This window comes from Oncorhynchus mykiss, chromosome 12 (genome assembly GCF_013265735.2).
Source record: "Oncorhynchus mykiss isolate Arlee chromosome 12, USDA_OmykA_1.1, whole genome shotgun sequence".
In the NCBI taxonomy this organism is placed as follows: domain Eukaryota; kingdom Metazoa; phylum Chordata; class Actinopteri; order Salmoniformes; family Salmonidae; genus Oncorhynchus; species Oncorhynchus mykiss.
Genome location: NC_048576.1, coordinates 50,081,752 through 50,108,952, shown reverse-complemented (window position 1 = coordinate 50,108,952; position 27,201 = coordinate 50,081,752). Strand labels below are relative to the sequence as shown.

Below are 27,201 nucleotides of genomic sequence, written 5' to 3'. Positions count from 1 at the left end.
GTTTTTTTTGTCATCACAGTGTTTCTGAAACAATGTGTAGTTCGGCAAAGAAGACTATGAAATTAGTGACTGGCTGGATTGTTAGACGGTGGTTTGTTTGAAGCGTTGAGCTGTATCATTCCCGTAGGTCTCGGTCTCAGACATTCCCTGAAAAGTAAGCTGATATGTTTTGTCAGAGCCGATTCCTTGTGTGTGTACTCATCCCTGAGAAAGAGGCCCTGAGATAATGATACACTGCCTACTACAGGCAGGGAGGGCTCCCCAAACACACATAGCCGTAACAACAACAAAAAAAGCAGGTGTGTGAAAGAGAAAGAAAGAGAGAGAGAGAGAAATAAATAAATAAATTACGTAACCAAGTTCATTTCTACTCTTTTATTTTTCTTAGATGGGAAAGCACACATGGCCAAATAAATAATGTGAATATATGCAAATTGGCCCATAGCTCCACCTACACAACAGCATAGGCCGAGGACTATGCATCCTTTAAGCATGGTTCATAAAGACATTGGCAAGTCAAATTCAAGGTCTTTCAGGGACCTTTTCAAGCACTTCATTGTCATTTTCAAGGATGTCAATGTTATACAATTGTATAATTTATATAATTGTACATATAGGGACTTATACCCCCCCCCCTCCTCCTCCCAAAATGCATGCAAAAAGTGTCAACAAAAAAAAGTAGGCCATTACCACTTTAAGAAAAACATTTTTTGGGGGGCCTTGCCAATACACTTCTATTCAAATTACATTCTAAAACATGTGACGACTAAATAGTTTGGATGCATGGAGATTTTTCTGCCTATGTGGCCGACACAGGGTCACATAATAAAGCCGTGAATAGCGGCAGCATTCATCTCACCATTTGAATCTCACCATCGCTGTTTTTATAATGAGGAAGTGTCCAAAAGAAAAAAACGGGTTCTTTTTTTAATGGAATGGTTTGTATGGAAAGCCAAGTTGAAGCCAACAGATGTCCTCATAAAAGGCGCTGCATGGTCAATCCGACATCTGCATTGGCCCGTACAGTATTTCCTGCGATGCGGCCTCCGCAGAAGTCAAGAACATTCTGGGAGCTGTCATAAGCATCCAATAAATTGGTCTGGTCCGCCCCACTCGTAGGGATTCAGGGCTGATCTCTACACCAAATCAACATGCGATTTCTATTGAATATAGCTATGGTCCCCCTTATATCATAATGTAACGACATAAACAAAAATGGTAGATTATTATCAATGACAGTGTAGGAAATCTTCACTGTTGCCCTAGTACATAGAAAGACCCACATAGTAGACTAACAGTGAAATGCTTACTTACGGGCCCCGCAGAGAGAGAAAAGTTGAAATAACAGACAAATAATAACACGAGTGAGTGAGAAGGCGGGTGTGGTGGTAATTACCGACGCTGTACCCCAGCATTGTGAGTGACGATGTAAAAGCAATTTCATCTCAAGAGCCCGAGCCTCTATTGCTCCTCAGAACTCCACAAGTTAAACAAGAGGCATCCCAGTTCCGCCAAGCTGCTCGCTGCCTTTCAAATGTTATGGAATGTGGTTCTCTCGGTGGTTTTCCCCCTATGATCGTCTGGAGCCAACTGGAAACCATTTCACGTCTTAAAATAGGGCTTTGCTTTTGGGATAGAGAGCAAGGTCTTTGTAGATATCAAACAAGCTGTGGTGGGAAGGAGAATGGAAAAAAAAGAAAATCTTGCAAAAAATAGCATCAAGATTTTTAATGGTGGACATGAAAGTTATTAACGTAAACGCTCCCCCCATTTCAGCTGGAACCGCAGCGCTCTGTGCCGCGGAGCTGTGCTTTTAGTGCCTGAGCTTAAAGGGAGGTTTTAAGGGAACAACTGTGTGTAGTGGATACAGAAGGGACGCATCCCAATTGGCACCCTATTCCCTACACAGAGCGCCACTTTTGACCAGAGGCTCTAGTCAAAAGTGGCGCACTGTGTAGGGAATAGGGTGCCAATTGGGATGCAAGCTGTGTGCTGTGGATACAGAGGGAGACCCTTTCTGCCTCAGAAGTGATGACGCCTGTTTGAAGTCCCTCCCACCCACCTCTGTCACACCTAGGCTTGTTGCAGTCTGAGTTAAGAAACATTTTGGTTCACTGTTAGGCTGTGAGACCTAGTTCATGTGCAGGTTTCATAGCATGAAAGTGTGTGTGCTTGTGTTCACATGTGGTATATGTGTGTGTGCATGTGTTCATTTGGGTGGGTGGGTGGGTGTGTGTGTGTGTGTGTATGTGTGTGTGTGTGTGTGTGTGTGTGTTCATTTGGGTGTGTGTGGGCGTGTGTGTGTATGTATGCGTGTGTGTGTGTTTGTGGGTGTGCGTTCATTTGGGTGGGTGTGTGTGTGTGTGTTTGTGTGTGCGTGTGTGTGTGTGTGTGTGTGTGGGCGTGCATGTGTGCATGAGTATGTGCATAGGCATTGTGGTGGCTGGGTTTCTGACATGCATCCTGTATATCAAGGCCAAGTCGAAGAGCTTGTGTGAATACATTGATGGTGATGTGTAGTGTGGTTAGACACCTTGCCTCCTCTTTGTGTTAGTGTGTGTGTGTGTGCGTGAACGTATATTCATGTATGCGGGGAAACACGCAACATAGACAGTGAGAGGGGTAGGATAGGTAGGGGCCGCTTAAAACAAGCCTCTTTCTCCTCTCTCTCATTACCTTATCTGATTTATAGAAGGGGAGAGAGAGAGAGAGAACACAGTGATAGCGGAAGGGAGTTAGCAGTAAACATTGAGAAGCAGGTAACCGCGTATGCACCTGGTATACCTCACCGCAAACGACTTCAAACAGTCAGAGGCACCTTCGCAGCACCTTAACTATTTCACAGCTATCCACGGCAGGCAGCATTCAAGGAACAGCGCCAACAATGAACGCCTCGATGCCTTAATCAGTTAAGGCAGGGCCACAGCAAAACTTCCTTGCCAGACACTCCCTAACTAACTATCCGACAGGCCTATACACAGCCCAGCGCTACACAGTCCAGCCTTGCACAGTCCAGACCTGCACAGTCCAGATCTGCACAGTCCAGACCTGCACAGTCCATCCAGCCCTACACAGTCCATCCAGCCCTACACAGCCCAGCCCTACACAGTCCAGCCCTACACAGCCAAGCCCTACACAGCCCAGCGCTACACAGTCCAGCCCTGCACAGTCCAGACCTGCACAGTCCAGACCTGCACAGTCCAGACCTACACAGTCCAGACCTGCACAGTCCAGACCTACACAGTCCAGCCCTGCACAGTCCAGCCCTACACAGTCCATCCAGCCCTACACAGTCCAACCCAGCCCTACACAGTCCAGCCCTACAAATTACAGCCCTGGAGAGTCCAGCCCTATATAGTAGAGTCCAGCCCTATATAGTCCAGGCCTGCACAGTCCAGCGATACACAGTCCAGCCCTGCACAGACCAGCCCTGCACAGTCCAGACCTACACAGTCCAGCCCTGCAAAGTCCAGCCCTACACAGCACAGACCTAAAAATTCCAGCCCTTCATAGCCCAGCGCTGCACAGTCCAGCCCTGCGCAGTCCAGACCTACAAAGTCCAACCCTGCACAGTCCAGCCCTGCACAGTCCAGCCCTACACAGTCCAGACCTACACAGCCCAGCGCTACACAGTCCAGCCCTGCATAGTCCAGACCTACACAGTCCAGCCCTACAGTCCAGACCTACACAGTCCAGACCTACACAGTCCAGACCTACACAGTCCAGCCCTGCACAGTCCAGCCTAAGGAGTCCAGCCCTACACAGCCCAGCCCTACACAGCACAGCCCTACACATTCCAGTCTAGTCCTACACAGTCCAGCCCTACACAGCCCAGCCCTACACAGCACAGCCCTACACAATCCAGTCCAGCCCTACACAGTCCAGCCCTACACAGCCCAGCCCTACACAGTCAAGCCCTAAGGAGTCTAGCCCTACACAGTTTAGCCCTACACAGTCCAGACCTAAGGAGTCCAGCCCTAAGGAGTCCAGCCCTACACAGTCCTGCCCTACACAGCCCAACCCTACACAGTCCAGCCCTAAGGAGTCCAGCCCTACACAGTCCAGCCCTACACAGTCCAGTCCTGCACAGCCCAGCCATACACAATCCAGCCCGACAAAGCCCAGCCATACACAGCCCAGCCTGACACAGCCCTGCACAGCCCAGCCCTACACAGCCCTGCACAGCCCAGCCCTACACAGTCCAGTCCTGCACAGTCCAGCCTGACACAGTCCCGACACAGTCCAGTCCTGCACAGCCCAGCCATACACAGTCCAGCCATACACAGCCCAGCCCTACACAGTCCAGTCCTGCACAGCCCAGCCCAGCCATACACAGTCCAGCCCTGCACAGTCTAGTCCTGCACAGCCCAGCCATACACAGTCCAGCCCTACACATTCCAGTCCTGCACAGGCCAGCCCAGCCATACACAGTCCAGCCCTACACAGTCCAGCCCTGCACAGTCCAGCCCTGCACATTCCAGCCCTGCACAGTCCAGACCTACACAGTCCAGCCCTGCAAATTACAGCCCTGGAGAGTTCAGCCCTGTATAGTCCAGCCATGCACAGTCCAGCGCTACACAGTCCAGCCCTGCACAGTCCAGACCTACACAGTCCAGCCCTGCACAGCCCAGCACTGCACAGTCCAGCCCTGCACAGTCCAGCCCTGCACAGTCCAGCCCGGCACAGCCCAGCCCAGCGCTAGACAGCCAGGCCCTGCACAGTCCAGCCCTGCACAGTCCAGCCCTGCACAGCCCAGCGCTACACAGTCCAGTCCTGCACAGTCCAGACCTACACAGCCCAGCCCTACACAGTCCAGCCCTACACAGTCTAGCCCTACACAGTCTAGCCCTACACAGTCCAGACCTAAGGAGTCCAGCCCTAAGGAGTCCAGCCCTACACAGTCCTGCCCTACACAGCCCAACCCTACACAGTCCAGCCCTAAGGAGTCCAGCCCTACACAGTCCAGCCCGACACAGCCCAGCCCGACACAGCCCTGCACAGCCCAGCCCTACACAGTCCAGTCCTGCACAGCCCAGCCATACACAGTCCAGCCCTACACAGCCCTGCACTGCCCAGCCCTACACAGCCCTGCACAGTCCAGTCCTGCACAGTCCAGTCCTGCACAGTCCAGACCTACACAGTCCAGCCCTGCACAGTCCAGCCTAAGGAGTCCAGCTCTACACAGCCCAGCCCTACACAGCCCTACACAGTCCAGTCCAGCCCTACACAGCCCAGCCCTACACAGCCCAGCCCTACACAGTTCAGACCTAAGGAGTCCAGCCCTACACAGTCCAGCCCTACACAGTCCAGCTCTAAGGAGTTGAGCCCTAAGGAGTCCAGCCTTACACAGTCCAGCCCTAAGGGGTCCAGCCCTACACAGTCCAGCCCTACACAGTCCAGTCCTAAGGGGTCCAGCCCTACACAGTCCAGACCTACACAGTCCAGACCTACAAGGCCCAGCTATACACAGTCCAGCCCTACACAGCCCAGCCCGACACAGCCCTGCACAGCCCAGCCCTACACAGTCCAGTCCTGCACAGCCCAGCCCTACACAGTCCAATCCTGCACAGCCCAGCCATACACAGTCCAGCCCGACAAAGCCCAGCCATACACAGCCCAGCCTGACACAGCCCTGCACAGCCCAGCCCTACACAGCCCAGCCCTACACAGTCCAGTCCTGCACAGTCCAGACCTAAGGAGTCCAGCCCTAAGGAGTCCAGCCCTACACAGTCCTGCCCTACACAGCCCAACCCTACACAGTCCAGCCCTAAGGAGTCCAGCCCTACACAGTCCAGCCCTACACGGCCCAGCCATACACAGGCCAGCCCGACACAGCCCAGCCCGACACAGCCCTGCACAGCCCAGCCCTACACAGTCCAGTCCTGCACAGCCCAGCCATACACAGTCCAGCCCTACACAGCCCTGCACTGCCCAGCCCTACACAGCCCTGCACAGTCCAGTCCTGCACAGTCCAGTCCTGCACAGTCCAGACCTACACAGTCCAGCCCTGCACAGTCCAGCCTAAGGAGTCCAGCCCTACACAGCCCAGCCCTACACAGCCCTACACAGTCCAGTCCAGCCCTACACAGCCCTGCCCTACACAGCCCAGCCCTACACAGTTCAGACCTAAGGAGTCCAGCCCTACACAGTCCAGCCCTACACAGTCCAGCTCTAAGGAGTTGAGCCCTAAGGAGTCCAGCCCTACACAGTCCAGCCCTAAGGGGTCCAGCCCTACACAGTCCAGCCCTACACAGTCCAGTCCTAAGGGGTCCAGCCCTACACAGTCTAGCCCTACACAGTCCAGACCTACAAGGCCCAGCTATACACAGTCCAGCCCTACACAGCCCAGCCCGACACAGCCCTGCACAGCCCAGCCCTACACAGTCCAGTCCTGCACAGCCCAGCCCTACACAGTCCAGTCCTGCACAGCCCAGCCATACACAGTCCAGCCCGACAAATCCCAGCCATACACAGCCCAGCCCGACACAGCCCTGCACAGCCCAGCCCTACACAGTCCAGCCCTACACAGCCCAGCCATACACAGTCCAGCCCTACACAGCCCAGCCTAACGCCTCTCTCTGGCCACTCACACTCTCTCATACATCAAACATTTGATTCTGTGAGTCTCTGTGTCAGAATATTTTGTCTCCGTCTTTTTCCTATCCAAAGATGAAATAAGAAGGTTTAGTCCGTGGATTTAATGTTGTTGATGTTAACTGAGGTAGCAGCAGAATGAAGAGATGAGAAAACAGCCCTTGCCTTAATTGTCTAAGAAAAGTGAGGAGAGAGGAAACCCTAACTTAATGAGGTCTATAATCAATAGCCTAACTGTTAAATGTGCCTGGCTTTGAAAATCATCCATATATGTCTAAGTATGTGGACATCCCTTCAAATGAGTGGATTTGGCTATTTTAGCCACACCATTGCTGACAGGTGTATCAAATCCCACAGCCATGCAATCTCTATAGCTTGCAACACTTACTGCTGGTTGCAACACTCACTACCGAGTTCCAAACTGACTCTGAAAGCAACGTTAGCAAAATAACTGTTCGTCGGGAGCATCATGAAATGGGTTTCCATGGCCGAGCAGCCGCACACAAGCCTGAGATCACTATGCGCAATGCCAAGTGTTGGCTGGAATGGTGTAAAGCTCACGGCCATTGAACTGGAGCAGTGGAAACACGTTATCTAGAGTGATGAATCACGCTTCGCCATCTGGCTGCTAAATGACAGAAATGTCATCAAACAGTGTGCTTAAAGCATCAGACAAGCTCAGTGAATATAGTTGATTTGATTAAAAAACATTTATGTTTGTCCAAAGAACAGATAGCCCTAATATACACAGGGTAGCAGTACAGAGTCGATGTGCAGGGGCTCCTCGCACTCTACCTCTTTCTCTGCCTCTTTAGTTGACATGGTTGCCACCATTTCCTCGACGTCCTCTTCCTCCTTCAGAGTAGTACATCAGCTGTACCTTCTTCGGTGTCTTTCCAGGGGTACGAGGTAATTGAGGTAGATATGTACATATAACTAGGAATAAAGACACTCGGAAACAGGATAGATCATTAACAGTAGCAGCAGCATATGTGATGAGTCAAAAAAAGTTTGTGAAAAGGGGTCAATGCAGATAGTTAAATAGTTAACCAAAGTATTTAGCAGTCATATGGCTTGGGATTAGAAGCTGTTCAAGGTCCTGTTGGTTCCAGACTTTGTTCATCGGCACTGCTTGCCATGCGGTAGCAGGGAGAACAGTCTACTACTTGGTGGCTGGAGTCTATGACAATTTTTTGTGCCTTCCTTTGACACCGCCTGGTATAGAGGTCTTGGATGAAAGCGAGGGCCCATGTAAAATATTTTCAACCTCTTGAGGGGGAAAGAGGCATTGTCTTGGCCTCTTCACAACTGTGCTGGTGTGTGTGGACCAAGATAGATTCTTAGTGATGCGGACACCGATGAACTTGAAGCACTCAACTCGCTCCACTACAGCCCCGTCGATGTAAATGGGGGTGTGCTTGGCCCTCTGTTTCCTATAGTCCACAATCAACTCTTTTGTCTTGCTGAAGTTGAGGGAGTGGTTGTTGTCAAGTCCAATCCAATATATTTAGAAAACCCCTTTTTACATCAGCAGATGTCACAAAGTGCTTACACATAAATCCAGCCCCAAACCCCAAAACAACAAACTATGCAGATGTAGAATCACACTGCCAGGTCTCCTGACCTCCTCCGTGTAGGCCGTCTCATCGTCGTCGGTGAACAGGCCAACCACCGTTGTGTTGTCAGCCAACTTAATAATAGTGTTGGAGTCGTGCTTGGCCAATCAGTCGTGGGTGAACAGGGAGTAGAGGAGGGGACTAAGCACGCACCCCTGGAGGGCCCCTACCCTCACCACCTGGGGTGGCCCGTCAGGAAGTCCAGGATCCAGTTGAAGAGGGAGGAGTTTAGTCCCAGGGTCCTTAGCTTAGTGATGTGCTTGGAGGGGACTATGGTGTTGAACACTGAGCTGTAGTCTATAAACAGCATTCTCACATAGGTGATCCTCTTGTCCAAGTGGGCAGTGTAGAGTGCAATACAGAGTTGCTTTGTCTGTGGTTCTGTTGGGGCGGTATTCGAATTGGAGTGGATCCAGGATGTCTGGGATGATGGTATTGATGTATTGGTATTGAGACATGGCCAGCCTTTCAAAGCATTTCATGGCTACAGAAGTGAGTGCTATGGGGCAATAGTCATTTAGACAGGTCACCTTGACGTTCTTGGGCACAGCGTCTATTTTGGTCTGCTTGAAACATGTTAAAGACACGACGGATGTTTCAAACGCACTGGGAGAGCATGTTTACAGTGTCTTAGCTGTCACTGATCTGTCATTGATCCACTGATATTCATCTGTGAATCTCCCCCCCAGTTTCTAAATCAGTGAGGATCCTCCTCTCTGAGGAGCAGCAGATGCCCTGGTGACTAAGAGAAAGAGCACTCTGTTGTGTTCCTGGAGGCTTCGGCCGCTCACTGCAGTTGGTTGTCTTTTCTGAATGGGAGCACAGACAGTGAACGGTCTTTATCAAGTCAAACTGACTGGGAGCACAGAAGTCAGCTGCGTCCCAAATGGCAACCTATTCCCCACATAGGGTGCCATTTGGGATGCACAGACGACTCCCCAGCGTTTTACGCTCCCACTTGCTTCATCTCCTTTCCAGAACTTGTCCAACCCGGGAGATTTACAGCAGCTAGTCGTATTAGAATGAAATCATTGTGACTGGGGACCCAGAGCCCCCTCTCTGCAGTCCAAGTCTCAAAGGGACGCCATCGTCTCCCTCCTCCTCCCATCCATACTGGGGGGGGGGGGGGGGGGGGGGGTAGAAAGAGGGCTCCAAGTTAATGTGTCGAATTAGACGTTACCACTTTGTCTTCATTAAAAGCAGAGAGCTATCCCAGCTCAAGTAGATTTCCCTCCTCATTAATTCAAGTAAACCCAGGGAATACTGTTTTCAATTATACATTCATTAACAAAACATTATGTCAATGTGATACATTTTTGATGAGGGGGAACAAGGGAGATGACTGTTGATGTTTTTTAGGTTAATTTCACCACAGGGAAGGAAGAAAGTCCCCAAAAGTCCCTTATGCCCGTAGTACGCTCTGCTTCTAATGCAAAGTTTAGAAGTGGATATGATATGTATAGGGTGCGTAATGTTATTTAACTTAAGTGATATAATAAGCTCATGTTCATTGTTAGCACTTAAACAGCCTGTGATAACTTTTGTAGTGTTTGTTTCAGGCCTTATTTTCTTCGATCCTGGGTTAGTTCTTTCGCCACCTTACCAGAGAGAGCTGCCTTCGAGGGAATTGCTTGGGCGACATGGAGGAGGGCACAATCAAAGTCATGCCGTCAAACACAGCACGTTTCAAACGGATTGAGATGGATGAGAAAAATATCGCAAGACACTGATCTTGTGCCCCATAGGGTGCCATTTAGGACAAGGGTAATGTCCTTCCTGCTAGCTACCATGTGATGACGTGCATCAAGGATTTTCCTCTATAGGACATTTTTTTATGTGATCGTGATCTCTGGTCTTTGTATTGCCCAGTGAACGTTATCTTTCGAATGTACAGAATACTGCGCCTGTCTAGGCGTTGCGGCTTGGAAGTTGTGTTAAGATTCCGTCTAGATGGTTTTGCCTGCAGCTTGTCTGTGTTCCTCGCTCGTCTCATCGTTTACAGTGGTGTGAGGTTAAACCTGCTGTGGTTCACCATGGAAAATAAAGGGTCTGTCACTGTGTGTCAAGTGAGCAACACAAACACAGCAGTTCGTCGACCGGGCACAGTGCGCCGGAAACCTTTCCACGGTCCGATCCGCTCTTGGCCTCAGCCCTTGCTACTACGGCTGTCACAAATGGAGCAAAATGTGCAAATATCTATTTTATTTGACCTTGACAGGTGGCTATGTTATTTTGAAACCGGTTGTCAGGTACTTTATCCTATCTTCAACCTTGCTCTTTGTTGTACGTCCATCCCAGCACCTATGGCCCCTCAGCTCTGAATGAAGAAGTGAGTTAAATGCAGTGGATTAAAAAAATGCTCCCTTCCCCAGAAGGGACAGCGCTAACTCCATGTATAAGAAGGTAACAATGTCAGATGTTAGCATTGTGTGCTGTGGTCATGGTTTGCTTTGTTTTGCAGCAGTGGGGGGGTCTTCAGTTGCGTAATGGATCAGGTGGCGTGAGTGAGTGATGGGTCTGTGTTAGCCGTCAGCACCATCCCCACTCCCCAGCAGCCTCCCTCCCAGCATATCCCAACTCCCAGGCGCAGTAGCAGGGAGGGAAGCCTGCCTGGAAGGAGTGGGCTCGGCCGGCGCTGTAAAGGCAAACACACCCATCTTTTCCATGTTGCTATTGGAGCGTGATGAAACAAGGCCGATGGACTTATCTCGGCTGCATCTGAGGACCACACTGTGGCCTTAAAGCTGACAAGCTGCTCCTGGTTAGCGTCTTGGCTCTGACGAGCCCCGCGCTAGAAGACGAGAGTCAGGGAGCAATTATGGGATGCAGCAGAGGCAGGGAGGCAGTGCTACAGGTCCCAGGCAGGGAGGCAGTGCTACAGGTCCCAGGCAGGGAGGCAGTGCTACAGGTCCCAGGCAGGGAGGCAGTGCTACAGGTCCCAGGCAGGGAGGCAGCGCTGCAGGTCCCAGGCAGGGAGGCAGCGCTGCAGGTCCCAGGCAGGGAGGCAGCGCTGCAGGTCCCAGGCAGGGAGGCAGCGCTGCAGGTCCCAGGCAGGGAGGCAGCGCTGCAGGTCCCAGGCAGGGAGGCAGTGCTGCAGGTCCCAGGCAGGGAGGCAGTGCTACAGGTCCCAGGCAGGGAGGCAGTGCTGCAGGTCCCAGGCAGGGACCATTTACATTTACAAATCTTCTGCAGAAATTAATCTGATTGTAGGACAAATAAGGTCCATTGTTTTAGCGGGGATGGAGGGAGAGTACAGAGTCGTCCTAGACCATGTTCAAACAGGCCCTCCCAGCAACTTTTTGAGAGAGAGAGCGAGAGAGAGAGAGAGAGCGAGCCCTGCATGGCACTTTATTTTGGGGTGAAAATTACACAGTGAGAAGGCTTACTATGTTATTTGTACTTATTATCGATCGCTCAATGCCACCCTTTTGCTCGGCAGCTTGGCAGTGTCCCGAGAACCGCTGGCAACCTTGTTCTCTAGGGAGGGTAGTGTCCCAGCCAAGCGGCCCTGGGCCTGGAGGAGTGTAACCCAGTGATGACAGTGGTTCTCTGTGATGCTGGACCACAGGGGGCCCCCCTGGGGCTGGGAGTGCTGCTCTGTGGTTTTGCCCTCGTTGGGTTGGCTCACTGCCGACGGAGCTCTGCCGACTCCTGGAAGACCGACGGCTCATGGAGAAGCTGACTCTGCTTTTAGAAGTGGCCAGTCAGAAAGGCGGGGCACTAAATAGGGAATAGGGTGCCATTTGGGATGCACCCGGTGCAAGTCACTCCTGCTACACAGAACTCAGGGGAGAAGCTGCCCTTTCTGCCTTCACTCACTGGACCAGCCTGAGGTTTCCACCTCGCACAGCCGTGATGAGCAAAGTTCCTGAGCTGTTCACAAGCAAAACGCTGCCCATCTAACTCTGTCTCGTCTAAAAGGTCTTAGCAGCTGTCATTAAGGGTTAAAGACCGACATGCTGGGGATGGGGATGACTCTCCCTTGTAGGTCTTTCGTCTCCAGTGCCCCTGGATATAAGGGAGAGCTTGAACATCTCCTGAAGATTAAAGGCACACAGAGATGGAGTGACACGAGCTAATAGTGTACAAAGGCAGGCAAATGCAAAGGCTTTAATTGACGTGTGTGTGTGTGTGGGGACAGACACACACTCACACATTGACCCTCGTGACGAGCAGCGCGCCCTCAAAAGGATCTGTGTGTCCGGTCGGTGTGTCTCAGTGCCATTGATCTCTTTAATCAATTGATCTGGCTCTCGTTCGCCACTCAAAATGCATTAAGGTGCCACTCCATGCACCTTTATAGCTCTGTTTGGTTGGTGGCCTTTTTTTATGCTATTATTTGGTATAAACATAATGAGGGTTTTCCGGCTCATAGAGTACTTGCATTGTGTGGATTTTCTTAGTGATGCACCGATATGCCATTTTTGGCCGATACCGAAATCTGATATTTTCCTTGCCAAAAAAACGATACCGATAACCGATGTTTAACATTTTAGCGGGCTTTTAAGCATTCTAGTACAGTTAAATAGTTAACACACACACATGGACACAGTGGTCTAAGGCACTACATCTCAGTGCAAGAGGCATCACTACAGTCCGTGGTTCGAATCCTGGCTGTATCACATCCGGTCGTGATTGGGAGTCCCATAGGGCAGCTCACAATTGGCACAGCGTCGTCCGGGTTTGCCGGGGTAGGCCGTCATTGTAAATAAGAATTTGTTCTTAACTGACTTGGCCAGGTACATAAAGGTTACACACACACACTGACCAAAAAGTTATTTTGTTGGCATTTACGCATGTCCCCATTACCAGTAAAACATCATCAAAACCTATTTCTTTCACCTACTTGCTGTGCTGTTTTCGTTGTTCTTTTGTTCAGTTGTTTCTTTTTCAACCAAGATTGCATCATACTGTACATGTCATGTAAAGTTTCAGCTGTCTGTCCGTGGCCTCATCCTCGGTGCGCACTGTCACTGTGTCCGTTTCCATCTTGTCCAGCTGTGTATGTAACATTTCATGTAAACCCTGTTTCTTGTCTGCATCAAAGTAGCAATCCTTGTACATAGCATCGAGCATGGTGGTAAAGAGAGAATGCCACCAAATTGCTTGTTCACAACCTATGTGGGCAGTTTTGCTGCCGGGGCAAACTGTTGTCAAGGGCAACTGTTTCATTCGCAAATGTGGGCCAGTAACAACATCCACCTCATCGGGAAAAGGGGCCATCTTCACTCCATAGAAACCAGTCAGCACTAACGTTGCACACTAGCTGCTAGCTAACTGTTTAGCTTAACATTGACAAAGTCAGAATAGGCATGTGCACTCCACTGTCATGTGACAGAATCGGTAGCATTAGAATTAGGAATTAGAATATGAATACTACACTGAACAAAAATATAAATGCAACATGTAAAGTGTTTGTCCCATGTTTCATGAGCTGAAAAGAAATATCCCAAAAATGTTCCATACACACATAAAGCTTATCTCAAATGTTGTCCACATTTGTTTACATCCCTGTCAGTTTTGTTGAGCAGGCGTTTCAATGTCATGACAGAGGGTCTCACGTCTGCTGCAGGCGCAGTCGATGAGCTTATTTCTCCAGTCAGTTGTTTCGAATGGTGCTAGCTGGTGTGATCATGTTTCCAAGATTCAAACATGTTCTCAAATGCCATTAAAATGGCAGCAGCGGTATGACAACTAGCGTATTCATGAGCATGCAATCCGACTTTCCTCAGTACGAAACCCTTGATGACCCACTGTGCTGTCAGACTCACCATGCACATGGGGCTGATATCGCTGATCCAAATGTCAGTCGTGAAGCTAATAGCAGTGACGATGTTACTGTGTTACTCCACTAGGGCAGATTATGAAAAATAGTATTTAAAAAAAAATTCAAAGTGTACTGGTGCTCGACCAGTTGGCGAAAGCCAACATCACCTACGACAGAGAACGGTTGATTGTCAAGGGCAATGAATGTTTGAGTTGTCTCGCTGACATTTCCTTATTCTTTCAAATGACTGCTGAAATGACTTGTTGACTGCTCGATCCACACAGCAGACATTGTGGACTAGGTTAGGAATGCTGTGTTGCACGTGTAGCGCAAAATTGTAGGCAGCGTCATTACGTCATGTACCTACGTTGTGTACAAAGATGTTCTCATCTTTCTGTGCTATATAGCCAGGCACGTCAGCTTTGACTTCGATTTTGCACATCGGCGTTAAACTAGATATTGGCATTTTTAGCTAATATCGGCCGTTCTGACATGTTCACCGATATATCGTGCATCCCTAGATTTTCTATTACAAATTAGATTTTGTAATAAGAATGTTTGGTTATGAGACGTGGTGAAGAAGGAAAATAGGCTAGTTGATTTTGAATCCTGCCTTCTTCATAGACCAGGGCGGCTGTAGATGTTGACAACCTGTTGTTTATTCATTTTGTATTTTCTGCTGCAACTAACTTTTATGGTGGGTGAAATACATTTTGTAGATGTAGTGACGAAAACGAGAGACGACATTGTTTGCATGCGAAGCCAAATGACTGGCTCATGTGCTCACTGGATAGAACAGAGACATCAAATTACAAGGAGACGTATGAACCTCTACTTTGTGTGTGGTCGGGCTCTTCTCTGTGTTGCTCTGAGGTCTGCTCAATCTCATCACAGTTGTTGCGTTGTGTGAAACACCAAGAACAGAACGGTCTTTACCAAATCCCTTGATAATATGGGCTGTTTGATGTCACGGTCTGGAATTTCAAGAGATAATATATTTTTTTCACAATGAAGATCTCATATACTCGAAGGCCTGGCTGTGTCGTGTCATTCTCACACACCATGTCTTTTCTCCTATATTGTGCTGGCTACAGCTCGTGTTGCATCCCTGGAAGAGCGATTGTCTGAATGGCCTCGGTCGGTTTCCTTGGTCTTCACTTCTGCCCCATGTCTTCACTTAACTGAATACATGAAGGTGGGGATGCTCATCTGACAGATCTCCAAGTTTTTTTTTTGTTTTTTTTATGGTGCCCACTGCAATTGTTTAGGGGCTTTCCCTGCACTCAACATAGCTCCCAAATCCAAACTGACATTGGTTATCTTAGCACGAAAGACACTCTACACTGTTGCGAAACTCTCCGTCCCTTGAAGGAAAACCGTTGAAATACTGTAAGCATGCATCACTTTGACAAACTTGTCATAAATACTCACCACAATATTCCTCGTCTGGAGTGATGTCAGGCGATGGTATTTTTTAAAATATGAAAAGCCATTGGTAAAATGGGAACAGCATGTCGGTCCCAGCTAGGGGAGTTCTGGCTTGCAAATATACAAGCGATTCCAAAATATTATTTCATAGACAGAACCCACAGGACAAGGCTCCTTCGAGCCGTCTTCTTCTTGGTTGAGTTCCAATGATATCTGTGGCCACATCAGAGCGTTGGGCCCTGTGATATCTGAGCCTGGTGGCTTAAATTGGAATGGCTGGTGGACTTAAAGCCTACCATGAGGTCCAGCTCTGGGAGACTGGTCAATGATGTAACGCTCATTCAATAACAAACCATTAGCCTTCCAGGCAGGCACACAACGTCTTTTTTAACGGTCCCGTTTCCACGGGGGGGACGGACTCTTTCCTTTCTTTCTCTCTCTCTCTCTCTCTTTCTTTCCATCTCACTCTCTGTCTTTCTTGACTCTCGTCACCGTTCTCCCCTCACTCAAAGGCTTGAACAAACAAACAAACAGCGGGGGGTTTGAGTCTCAAATCTATAATTCAAACCAGTCAACTACTGTGAGGATGTTTCCGAGCAAACCGTCAAGATGCCTCTCGGGATTTGAGTTCAAATCAAGGAACGGCATGTTCAAAACTTTTTAGGGTTTCCCTATAAGTTTGAAACCTTCAATCAATGTGTATGTAATTCATCACGCATCAACTATAGGGTTTGATTATATATGTAGGCAGAGGTTTAGTGTTATTTTTTTTAGGTGAGGGAGCGCAACAAAAATAATGAACGATGTCATAATTTCTCAATCAAGGTTTGTACCGACCGACTATTAAATATCATTATAGAATATGCATGAAATGCATCCCCCAATTGCAAAGTCTACCTATGCCCACACATACTGTCTCAAGAAAAAAAATGATATTTTTAATACCCTCAAACACAAAGTTAGCCATACCTAATAAAAAAAAGAGGCCATCATCACTGTCAATAAATCTGGACGTTTTTCCGGTGAAATGTCCAAACTGCTTGCCAATCATTTGATTTGAATCAGTTTCATGGGAATATGCATTGAGCTCTTCTTGAATGACTGTTTTGTGAGTGATATAAAGCAGATGGTGTTAATTAACAAACTACAAGCCTTTCTTGTACTCCCATTTTGTTTCAATCAAAGCATATATCCTGCCTAGCGGCGCACACTGTTGAGTTTTGGCCGCATGACGAATTTCTGGGGACTATTCAGTTTATGTTAAGAATTAACTGAGGTGTTTTTGGTGTGACATATTATAGGCCTGCTATGCTACAGGATATGCTGTTATATTCCATTCTGTTATGTAAAATACAAATTAATCATTATGTGATCTTGCGAGACTTTGATTCAGCTTTGATCGAACTTTACTCAACGAGCACCATTGTGAGAAGTGATAGTCTTCTATTTGTAATAATAATAGATGTAAGTGATGAGAAGGACTGTTAGGGGCGTAGGGAACAGATCTTGATGATGAGGGTTATTTTAAGCGATTTGCGGTGCTGAAAGTACAGCACCGTAACCAAGTGGTCACATATCGTTCTGGGTTCCACTGCGCAAGAGGGAGTTTTATGAACGTCAAGGCAGACACGCGGTGAATTTGGATCCTAGATCCTAGATCTCGTTGGTGTGATGATAAGGTTCATGAGGGGGATCAGTTTGTCTGCGTACGCAATAGAGGCGGTACGTTTCTGTCAGCTAAGCACTCGGACAGTAGGGCGAGTCCAAGTGCGTCGTAGGCCTACTTAAGCCCCAAGTCCATAACAAGCTGTTTTGAGGACATCCGTTTCAGCAACCCCTGAAGTTTTCTGTCAGTGGCAGTTCTTGTTATGTCAGATTTGGCCCGCTCAAAGGGCCTCTGCACACACCTACAGTTATTCAGAATTTGCTCCCCTGCCAGAGAGAGAAGACAGGGAAGAAACCACCAATTACCTACCTATAGGCTGCTATAGCCTATATTTTTATTGAGTTTGACATTCTATGGTTTTAATGGAATTTTAGTGGTAATTAAATATAATTTATTTAGAATTTATCCAAATGAATTTTCCAGAAATATTTTGACCTTGAATATTTAGCATTCTCAAAATGAAAAAAGGGAGGGAGCGGCATGCGGCAACATCCCTGTTGGTACGGCCACTGCATCGCAGTGCTAGAGGCGTCACTACAGTCCCGGGTTCGATCCCAGGCTGTATCACAACTGACCGCGATCGGCAGTCCCATAGGGCGGCGCACAATTGACCCCAGTTTAGGGGAGGGTTTGGCCGGTGTAAGCCATCATTGTAAATAAGACTTTGTTCTTAACTGACCTGCCTAGTTCAATCAAATAAAATAAATAGATATGTCCATGTTCTAACTTCAGGTGAATCAAGGGGCTTAGGATGTGTCTCAACAGGGGGTTTCCTCACAGGCTTAAGTTGATGTTTAATTAAGTTACATTAAGCTAAGACGTAGCAGAACACACACCATCCGCATCTCACCTCCTCTGTCTGTCCGGCAGCAGCAGATCTGCCTCAGAGCAGTGCAGTGCCGGATGAAGGGGTTTGGCTCTCACTCTCACACATGGCTGAGAGGAGTGAGCCGGCACAGATTTCCACAGAGCGGGGCCTCGCAGCCTACCTGCGGACGGCGCACACCGTGCAGGGACGGTAACCATGGGAACGGTATGCCTTGTTCCAGGCGGCCGTAGAGAGGGCCCAGCCCAGCAGGTGGGCTCTGAGATACGAGAGAGAGGAGCAGCTCGGGGCTGTGTGGAATAGGGTAGGAGGGAGGGAAGAGGAGGAAGGAGAAGGGGAGGGCATATCCACTGGAATCACTTCAGCCACAGGGGCAAAGAGAATTAATCAGACAGAATAAATTATGACATGAAAGAAGATCATCCACCCCCCTTCTCTGTGCATGCATTAAGCAGCCATGTTTCCCTAATCCCCACTATTTACTACTGCATCTAACTCTGGATGGATAGGGATGATGCATGCGGTTTTGGATAGATAGAGGATTTGGGTGTGTATGGACTGTTTGTGCTGGTTTTGAATGGATTGATCCATTTCTCCTGTGTTGAGTTTAACGATAGCCATCGAACTGAGCAGATGGAAAGCAGAATCGGGAACAGCGTAGACTTCATCTGTGTCATGTCAGTGTCAATGGCTGATCAGCACGAGTTTGTTGTGCTTTGAAGAACAGGGAGTTCAGGGCCTAGTTAGACAGCTAGACAGACAGTGTTCACCTTCCTCAACAGTAGGTGCAGGGTGTTGAGGGCTACACTGTAGTAAGTCAATGGAGTCTATCGATAAGAAAGATGTTTTGTATGGTTTTATACATTTAAATAAAATATTTTTTAAAAGACAGAAGGAAAGATCTCTCCAGATCTTTCAGACCGATGCTGGAGCAATGTTCTGATTGGTCAGTTGCCTCACGCCTGTTTTGTCCACCAATGATTTGTTCATCTCCACTGGGTAGATGTTAGGCTGGGGAGAACATTCCCCGCCTCCTTCCTTCAATTCCTCTACCATCCTCCCCTCGGGAGGAAGAGGGTCATCTCTAAGGTCAAAGCAGAGGGAAAGCTCTCTCAGACGCAATAGATAGATATCAAAGGCATTGTCTACGTCCCATATGCCACCCTATTCCCTTTATAGTGTCATTGGGTTATTCATTAGCATGGCTTTGTTTGTAAACACGGGAAAGCAGAATTGACCATTTACACTTCATAGACTGATTCATGGCACGGGAACTTGTGGTGATGTTTACACAATTCGGTCATCATGCCGTTCTCTGGGGGGGCGTTGAGATGTCTGAACTGAAAGTGACCTCTTGGACTGAAACAGTTACCACTTCCATACGGAACACAGGGCTGCCATTTTTATTAGCAATTTTCCATATGCACGCACGCACACACACACACACACACACACACACACACACACACACACACACACTGTTAACAGATATTAGTGGTCTACATGTGTAGTATACATGCATGTTTTCTTTCCAAATGTAGTCCATAGCTCAGAGTGTCATTGAAGCACCCCCCCCCCCCCCTTCAGAGACTCTCCTCTCTTCTCCCAGTCCTTTGACGTTCCCACCATTTAACCCATAAGAGTCTAAGCCCTCTGTCTAAGCTGGGGGAGGGGGGATTCTACTAAAGCTTAATTGTTTTAAGAAGGTCATACCAAGGATCATTTTTCTATTTGATTTTGAATTTTAAGACCCCTTGAAGTATGAAAAGTAGTATACTGCTATTAGCCCATACAAACACATTGAATTACAGATTCACTACATGGAACAACAGATAGCCCCCCCCCTCAAAGAAAAAACATCAAACGGAAGTTTCTTCTGAAGTGTCTGTTCTATGTCTGAGAGATAAACTACACAACCAAAAGTATGTGGACACCTGCTTGTTGAACATCTCATTCCAAAACCATGGGCATTAATATGGAGTCGGTCCCCCTTTTGCTGCTGTAACAGCCTCCACTCATCTGGGAAGGCTTTCCACTAGATGTTGGAACATTGTTTCTGGGTGTCACGTTCTGACCTTTATTTCCTTTGTTTTGTCGTTATTTAGTATGTTCAGGGCGTGAGTTGGGGTGGGCAGTCTGTTTGTTTTTCTATGATTTTGGGATTTCTATGTTTCGGCCTAGTATGGTTCTCAATCAGAGGCAGGTGTCATTAGTTGACTCTGATTGAGAATCATACTTAGGTAGCCTGGGTTTCACTGTTTGTTTGTGGGTGTTTGATTCCGTGTCTGTGTTTGTTCGCCACACGGTACTGTTTCGGTTTTGTTCACGTTTATTGTTTTTGTATTAGTGTTCATGTTGAGTTTTTTGGTCCGCATCTTGGTCCGAACCTTGCTACACCTCCTCAGAAGAGGAGGAGGAAAACCTTTACACTGGGACTTGCTTCCATTCAGCCACAAGAGCATTAGTAAGGTCGGGCTCTGATGTTAGGAGATTAGGCCTAGCTCGCAGTCGGCGTGCCTGGCTCGCAGTCTGCGTTTCAATTCATCCCAAAGTTGTTCGATGGGGTTGAGGTCTGGGCTCTGTGCAGTCTTCCACACCGATCTCGACAAACCATTTCTGTATGGCATTGTCATGCTGAAACAGGAAAGGGGCTTCCCCAAAGTGTTGCCACGAAGTTGGAAGCACAGAATCGTGTAGAATGTCATTTTATGCTGTAGCGTTAAGATTTCCCTTTACTGGAACTAAGGGGCCTAGCCCAAACCATGAAAAACCATTATTTTTCCTCCACCAAACTTTACAGTTGGCACTATGCATTGGGGCAGGTAGCGTTCTACTGGCATCCGCCAAACCCAGATTCGTCTGTTGGATTGCCAGATGGTGAAGCTTGATTCATCACTCCAGAGAATGCTTTTCCACTGCTCCAGAGTCCAATGGCGGTGTGGTGATCTTAGGCTTGTGTGCGGAAACCCTTTTCATGAAGCTCCAAACGAACAGTTCTTGTGCTGACTTCCAGAGGCAGTTTGGAACTTGGTAGTGTGTTGCAACCGAGGACAGACAATTTTTACACATCTAGCGTTTCAGCACTCGGCGTTCCTGTTCTGTGAGCATGTGTGGCATAACACTTTGCGGCTGAGCTGTTGTTTCTCCTAGACATTTTCGCTTCACAATAACAGCACTTACAGTTGACCGGGGCAGCTCTAGCGGGGCAGAAATTTTACGAACTGACTTGTTGGAAACGTGGCATCCTATGACGGTGTCATGTTGAAAGTCACTGAGCTCTTGAGTAAGGCCATTCTACTGCCAACGTTTGTCTATGAAGATTGCATGGCGGTGTGCTCGATTGTATACACCTGTCTGACTGAAATAGCCAAATCCACTAACTTGAAGGGGTGTCCACATACAGTACATTCTGAAAGTATTCAGACCCTTTTACTTTTTCCACATTTTGTAACATTACAGCCTTATTCTAACATATATTAAATAGTTTTTTTTCACTCATCAATTTACACACAATACCCCATAATGATAAAGCAAAAACTGTTTTTTTTGCAAATGTAATTTTTTAAATAGTAACATAAGTTATTATTTACCATAAGGATTCAAACCCTTTACTCAGTACTTTGTTGAAGCACATTTGGCAGCGATCATAGCCTTGAATCTTCTTGGATATGACGCTACAAGCTTGGCACACCTGTATTTGGGGAATTTCTCCCATTATTCTCTACATATTTTCTCAAGCTCTGTCAGGTTGGATGGGGAGCATCTCCTGCATTGTCTTGGCTGTCTGCTTAGGGTCGTTGTCCTGTTGGAAGGTGAGCCTTCGTCCCAGTCTGAGGTCCTGAGCAGGTTTTCATCAAAGATGTCTCTGTACTTTGCTCCGTTAATCTTTCCCTCGATCCTGACTAGTCTCCCAGTCCCTGCCACTGAAAAACTATACATTTGCAACAAGAAATTATACATTTGCAACAAGAAATTATACATTTGCAACAAGAAAAATGCACTTTGTCATTATGGGGTATTGTGTGTACATTGATGAGGAAAACATTTAATTAAATCCATTTCAGAATAAGGCTGTAATTTAACAAAAATGTGCAAAAAGGGAAGGGGTCTGAATACTTTCCGAATGCACTGTACTTTTGTATATTTAGTGTATAAGAAATATCAGGAAACATTTGTTTCATTTTTTTAAACTTGTATTTGACCCATTCTTTTTGGCATTAAACAGTCTCCATATTCACTTCCATTCATTTTTTCAACTGGTACCGGGGGACCGTCAGACGAGTCTTGTGAGGCCTGTGGGTGTCCTACAGAGAAACAACCGACGTACGTGTTCGTGAGAGTCTCGTGAGAAGGCCGATTTTCGGTATGTCTCATGGTCTGACAAACACCACTCCAGCTCCTGTCATATTTCACCACAGATGCAGAAGTGTGACATAGGCGGATGTGATGGATTGAGATGCATCCAATGTAAAAAAAAACAACAACAACAGATATCTCTACCTGAAACTGATTTTAATTGGGATTTTTGTATTATGCTAATTTGATTTCAGCGGGGCACAGACATCAATTTTAGCAGATTAAAAGGGCAACAGTAAACATTTGTCCCCAACAAATGATGCACCAATTGAGATATCCATGTGACTAACACATGTCAATTAATTACTATAGGTCCCTCCTTGGGCCAATCATTGTAATGTTGTAAATGACGCATCTCTATGGCAACACGCATCCATCATCCAAGTTTTGTCCCAAGTGCTATATATTTGTGGGGGACATTAGAGTCTACTAAGTGTGTAGAGGAGAGGACATCCAGTCCTGCAGGGCAGGGCCACACCCCACCCCTGGCAGTGGGACGCAGCTGACTAGTAGCTATGCTGTGGGAAGGTCTGCCTGTCCTGATCAACCTAACTCTCATAAATCAGGCATAGATAGGACTCGTGCCTAAAGGCGTCTGCAGGCTTCCCAACCGAAACAGTTCGGGAATAGTTTGTGCATTTATTATGACGACATTTTGTGACGTTTGTGTTAGTTTTGGACTTCGGTTAGGGTTTTGCAGGCTGTTCGAGCACACAACATTTTTTTTTTCTCAAGGCCCGCGGAAGTTCGGGAGCCGAAGTCTACGCAGCTTCGTCGGTAATTGGTGAACAGTATGGATTCTTCAATAAAGACTGTTGTCATAGAAACGAGATGCTACTCGTTTTCATGCTAATTTTATCATTAAGTAATACTGCACCAAACATCTTAGTTAGATGTAAAATCTCCTCGGGCAAAAAAGTAAAAAATTATGGATCGATTTCCTGAGTGATCTCAGATTAATTTGGACAATTTTGAGGAAGTTCTCTTGCCGCTTTTTTTCCTCGTTCTTCAAGCGAAGGTATTTTATTAAGGGAGTATGCGAGCACACTCGTTCGGTTCGCTTAGCCGACATCGGCTAGCCGCCAGCCGAACTGGAGCATGCAGACGCCTTAACCCACCATACCGTATCCATAGAAATAGAATCCATTGATCCATGGATTCCATTTCTATTGCCTTATCTCAGTTTATTATCTCACCTTGTTAGAGATCACCCACCTCTCTTGTCTTTTCTTTTTTTCTGTCCCCTCTCTCTGCTGTCTTTCCCTCGCTCCTCATCCCCCTTTCTTAATCTATTGTCTCTACTCCAGCACTCTAATGCCAGAGCCCTCGGCATTCGTTGTATTCATCTAGAACAGGGATGACGGTAACCAAGTTTCCATCCAACCTTTTTATGCGAGTAAAGTACATGTCGGATAAAATATATAATGACAGGCCTGATGGAAACAGAACATTTGTCAGGAAAATTTCCAAAATGTCGACAAAAACAAAATAAGCGAGACAAGGTAGGATATTTTTGTGTCTGTAAAATGAATTATTCAAGAAATGTCGGTGGAAACGCTTTTATACATACGCAAACTTGGGAGTCACGCGATGACCTGTTGTGTGGTCCTCCCACTACGACTCGTCGGGAAATCATGTAGTTTGTTAGGCTACAGATCAAATAAATGACGATGAACTTTACGGGGTGGTGAAAGTGCAAGGTGATGAGCTTGATGCTCCTTTCCAATAAATGTCGAGGGTCTTATTCTTTATTCTGGTGCCATGATCATCGATGCTTGGCTGCCATTTGACTAATACAAATTATGTCGCTCTTTTGTCCATAATAATCTCATCAAATAGACTATACCCGCACTGTATCTGCGAGCTGTTGGCTAGAGTGCCAATCAATACCAGTGTGCCAATACACCACGTGTATACCACGTGCCAATACACGCTATATAATGCTACATTTTTTTTGTTAGAAAACCATCCGTATTCGGTACATGAGAATTTAACCTAAAAATATATTTTCATGTGAATTACATCATCACTCAAAGCCTTTTATCCCCCCAAAAATAAATTTGATCGAAACACGTCTCTGGTGGGGATGCGGATTTTAGAATATTTGCATGAAAATATGTCGCCAACCTAGCTAGTGATACAGTATAGAGGGGGTTTTCATTGACAAGGGAAGCTGTGTTCAGTTTGGGAAATCAATAAATATATTGTGTCATCGACCACAACATAAAGCCTGATGGGAGTTTTTTTTTTAATGTTTTTTTTTAATGTGCTGTGGTATTTCCCGGGGGGGCGCAAGTTCTGTTTTCCAAAACCACCTGTGAGTGAAAGCTGGCTCATCCGCCGTAAAGGTTTCACTATGATTCGCACAGTGCTGAATGGATTGTCTGTTCAGCATCATTACTGCCAGACCATTCAACCACTGACTGAAAGGATTTGATTCAAGGGGATCTTTAAGAACATTTCGATGGCGTCTTTTCCCTCAGTGTACGGGATTCATAAAATGTCATGTGGGTTGTAGGTGACGAAGATCGCGTCTCAATCCCCATTCCCTACCATAGCACCCAAAAAGGTCAGAGAGCACAGATGTAGGATCTTAATTTGATCATTCTTTTGTTGCTGGCTTGTAGTGTATTTGAGTTTTAAATATGTAACTTTTTGAGTGACATGACCAAATTCACAAAGAAATGTGTGTTATAGATATGTCATTCTCATTGAAAGCAAGTCTAAAAAGTGGTAGATAGATATGTTCTATGTGCGCTATTTCTATGCTTCCCATTCTTAAGTTTCGCTTTGCTTCTTTTACTTTCGGTTTAGTACACCAGCTTCAAACAGCTGAAAATACAATATTTTTGGTTATGGAAAATATATTTCACAACAGTTTAGATGGTACAATGATTCTCTACACTATACATTTGTCACATAAACTGAAATTAGGCGAACTATTAACATTTTTGCAACCAGGAAACTGGTAAGTTTGTAATTTCCACATTTACATTTCAGACTTGGTTTGCCCTAACAAAAAATGTCCATTAATTATAATACACATAATAATCCATCACATTTTTTGTCGCTGCAGGATTATTTTCCTGCTGTAGCAAACTGGCTCAAATTAAGATCCTACATCTGTATAAGTCTTGACATTTCAACAAACAATGAACACCCAAGAATAACCACACACGTCATACTTCTAACTTTCGAGCCACTTTGACAATGCTCTTATTTCACCGCTTACTGTCTGGTTCTGTGTACAGAACGCCACTAGACAAACAAATATGTCTGGTTCTGTGTGTTAAAAGGTTGATCTATTGTGTTGATAAACCATGAAGAGGAGGAAGTGATGATTTCCACCAGGATTTATGATTCTGTGGTCATCTCATTTCCCTTAATTCTGTGTCAAAATTTTGCATCAATAGTTACGGATGACTCCTCTGATGATATAAATGAGAAGACCATTAATTCGCTTTTAAAGCATGATCATTAAAGACCATTTCAGTGGAGCTGAACACGTCTTTATTGTGGTCTATTTGTGCTCATTTAGATGGAGATATAATTCCTCTGCAAGTCTGTGTATTGAGTTGGCCTGGTCTGTCTGTCTGTCTGTCTGTCTGTCTGTCCTTCAGTCCCGTATATTGTTCAGTTAAAGACAGAATGGCTCAGCGATGGAGCATTCCCATAGTGCTGCTACGAGGTAACACTTAAGATACTAGATCCCTTATGATCCGCCTCCTGCCCTACCAACACAGCCCAGCATCTGCCCACCAGCATACCATAGATGTCCACTGTGATGTGCATTGGCTGTGTGTGTGTGTGTGTGTGTGTGTCTGTGTGTGTGTGTGTGTGCGCTTGTGTGGAGGGGGGATTTAGTATTTTAAACATGGCTTCGTTGTTATGTCTGCCCAGGCTTTGATGTTCTCCAAACCTCCAACTAAGTGCCGCTCATTTTGGGTAACTCTGGAGAGGGAGAATCACTTCCAGATTGGGCTTCCTACTCTGTGTGATTGGGTGTTGGGTTATAATGGCAGGGAGTGGCAATGACGGGGAAGGGACGTTAGGAGTACCTCTGCCTGACCGTCAGCCACTAGACATGGGCCCTGGGCACTGGATACATACACATGCAGAACGCATGTACACACACACACACACACACACACACACACACACACACACACACACACACACACACACACACATGGTTGGGGAGTAACGGTTTACATGTAAGGGATTACAATAAAAAAACGGTAACTGTAATCTGTTACGTTACCAGCAAAAATATTGTAATCAGATTACAGATACTTTTGAAAAACTAGATTATTACTTTTCAATTCAGAAAGGATGTTTGCGAAAAAAAATATTTGACACTGTTTTTGTCAATGACATTCAAATCAGCATTGAAAAAACGCGCAAGTTTAAGTTCGTTCCACCTGAGTGAGTCTGACCACAAGTCAGAGACCACTATGATGACACACCAAATGTGTTTGATAGATCACAGGAAAAGAGCAGGAATAGGGTTTTGTAGGCTACAGTCCAAACTACAGTCCAAACTATGTCTTCCAATGGTGCGATTGCTGTCGGCATCCAAAGATGATCTAACTTGAATAAACGCTTGAAGTTAAGGATGACAGCAGTGGTGTAAGCTACAGCGATACGGATATCACTTATTATTGATATTTACATAGCGCATTGATGTCAAATTTGCTCTATCAACAGCTGCATAGTGCGGATCCCAGCCTATGGAATAAAAGTGACACTTTTATTGCTCAATCTAATTCATGCTGATAAAAAATATATATATATATATTGATTCTTGAAGAATATAACTTATAAATGCCTCATGAGCTTAGTTCAACTGTCACACTCCATGAGAACCCAAGAAATAAGCTTGTTTTACTCCACTGTTTGTAAACAATGTAAATGCAAACCAACACTGTATAGCCTCAAAACATGGTTT

At 46.5% G+C, this 27,201-nt stretch overlaps 1 protein-coding gene across 11 annotated transcripts in view; it reads left to right on the top strand.

Annotated features, from left to right (window-relative positions):
- Window positions 1-27,201, top strand: part of LOC110537729 (transcription factor 7-like 2) — a 69,050-nt gene that overhangs the window by 11,869 nt on the left and 29,980 nt on the right. The window contains exon 1 of one of the 11 annotated variants that reach the window (XM_036937734.1): window positions 23,588-23,755. The exons of the other annotated variants lie outside the window; for them this stretch is intronic. Coding sequence (XP_036793629.1) covers window positions 23,678-23,755 — 78 coding nt within the window. The 5' untranslated portion in view covers window positions 23,588-23,677. Of the gene's footprint in view, window positions 1-23,587; window positions 23,756-27,201 lie in introns of those variants that run through there. 11 annotated transcript variants of the gene reach the window in all.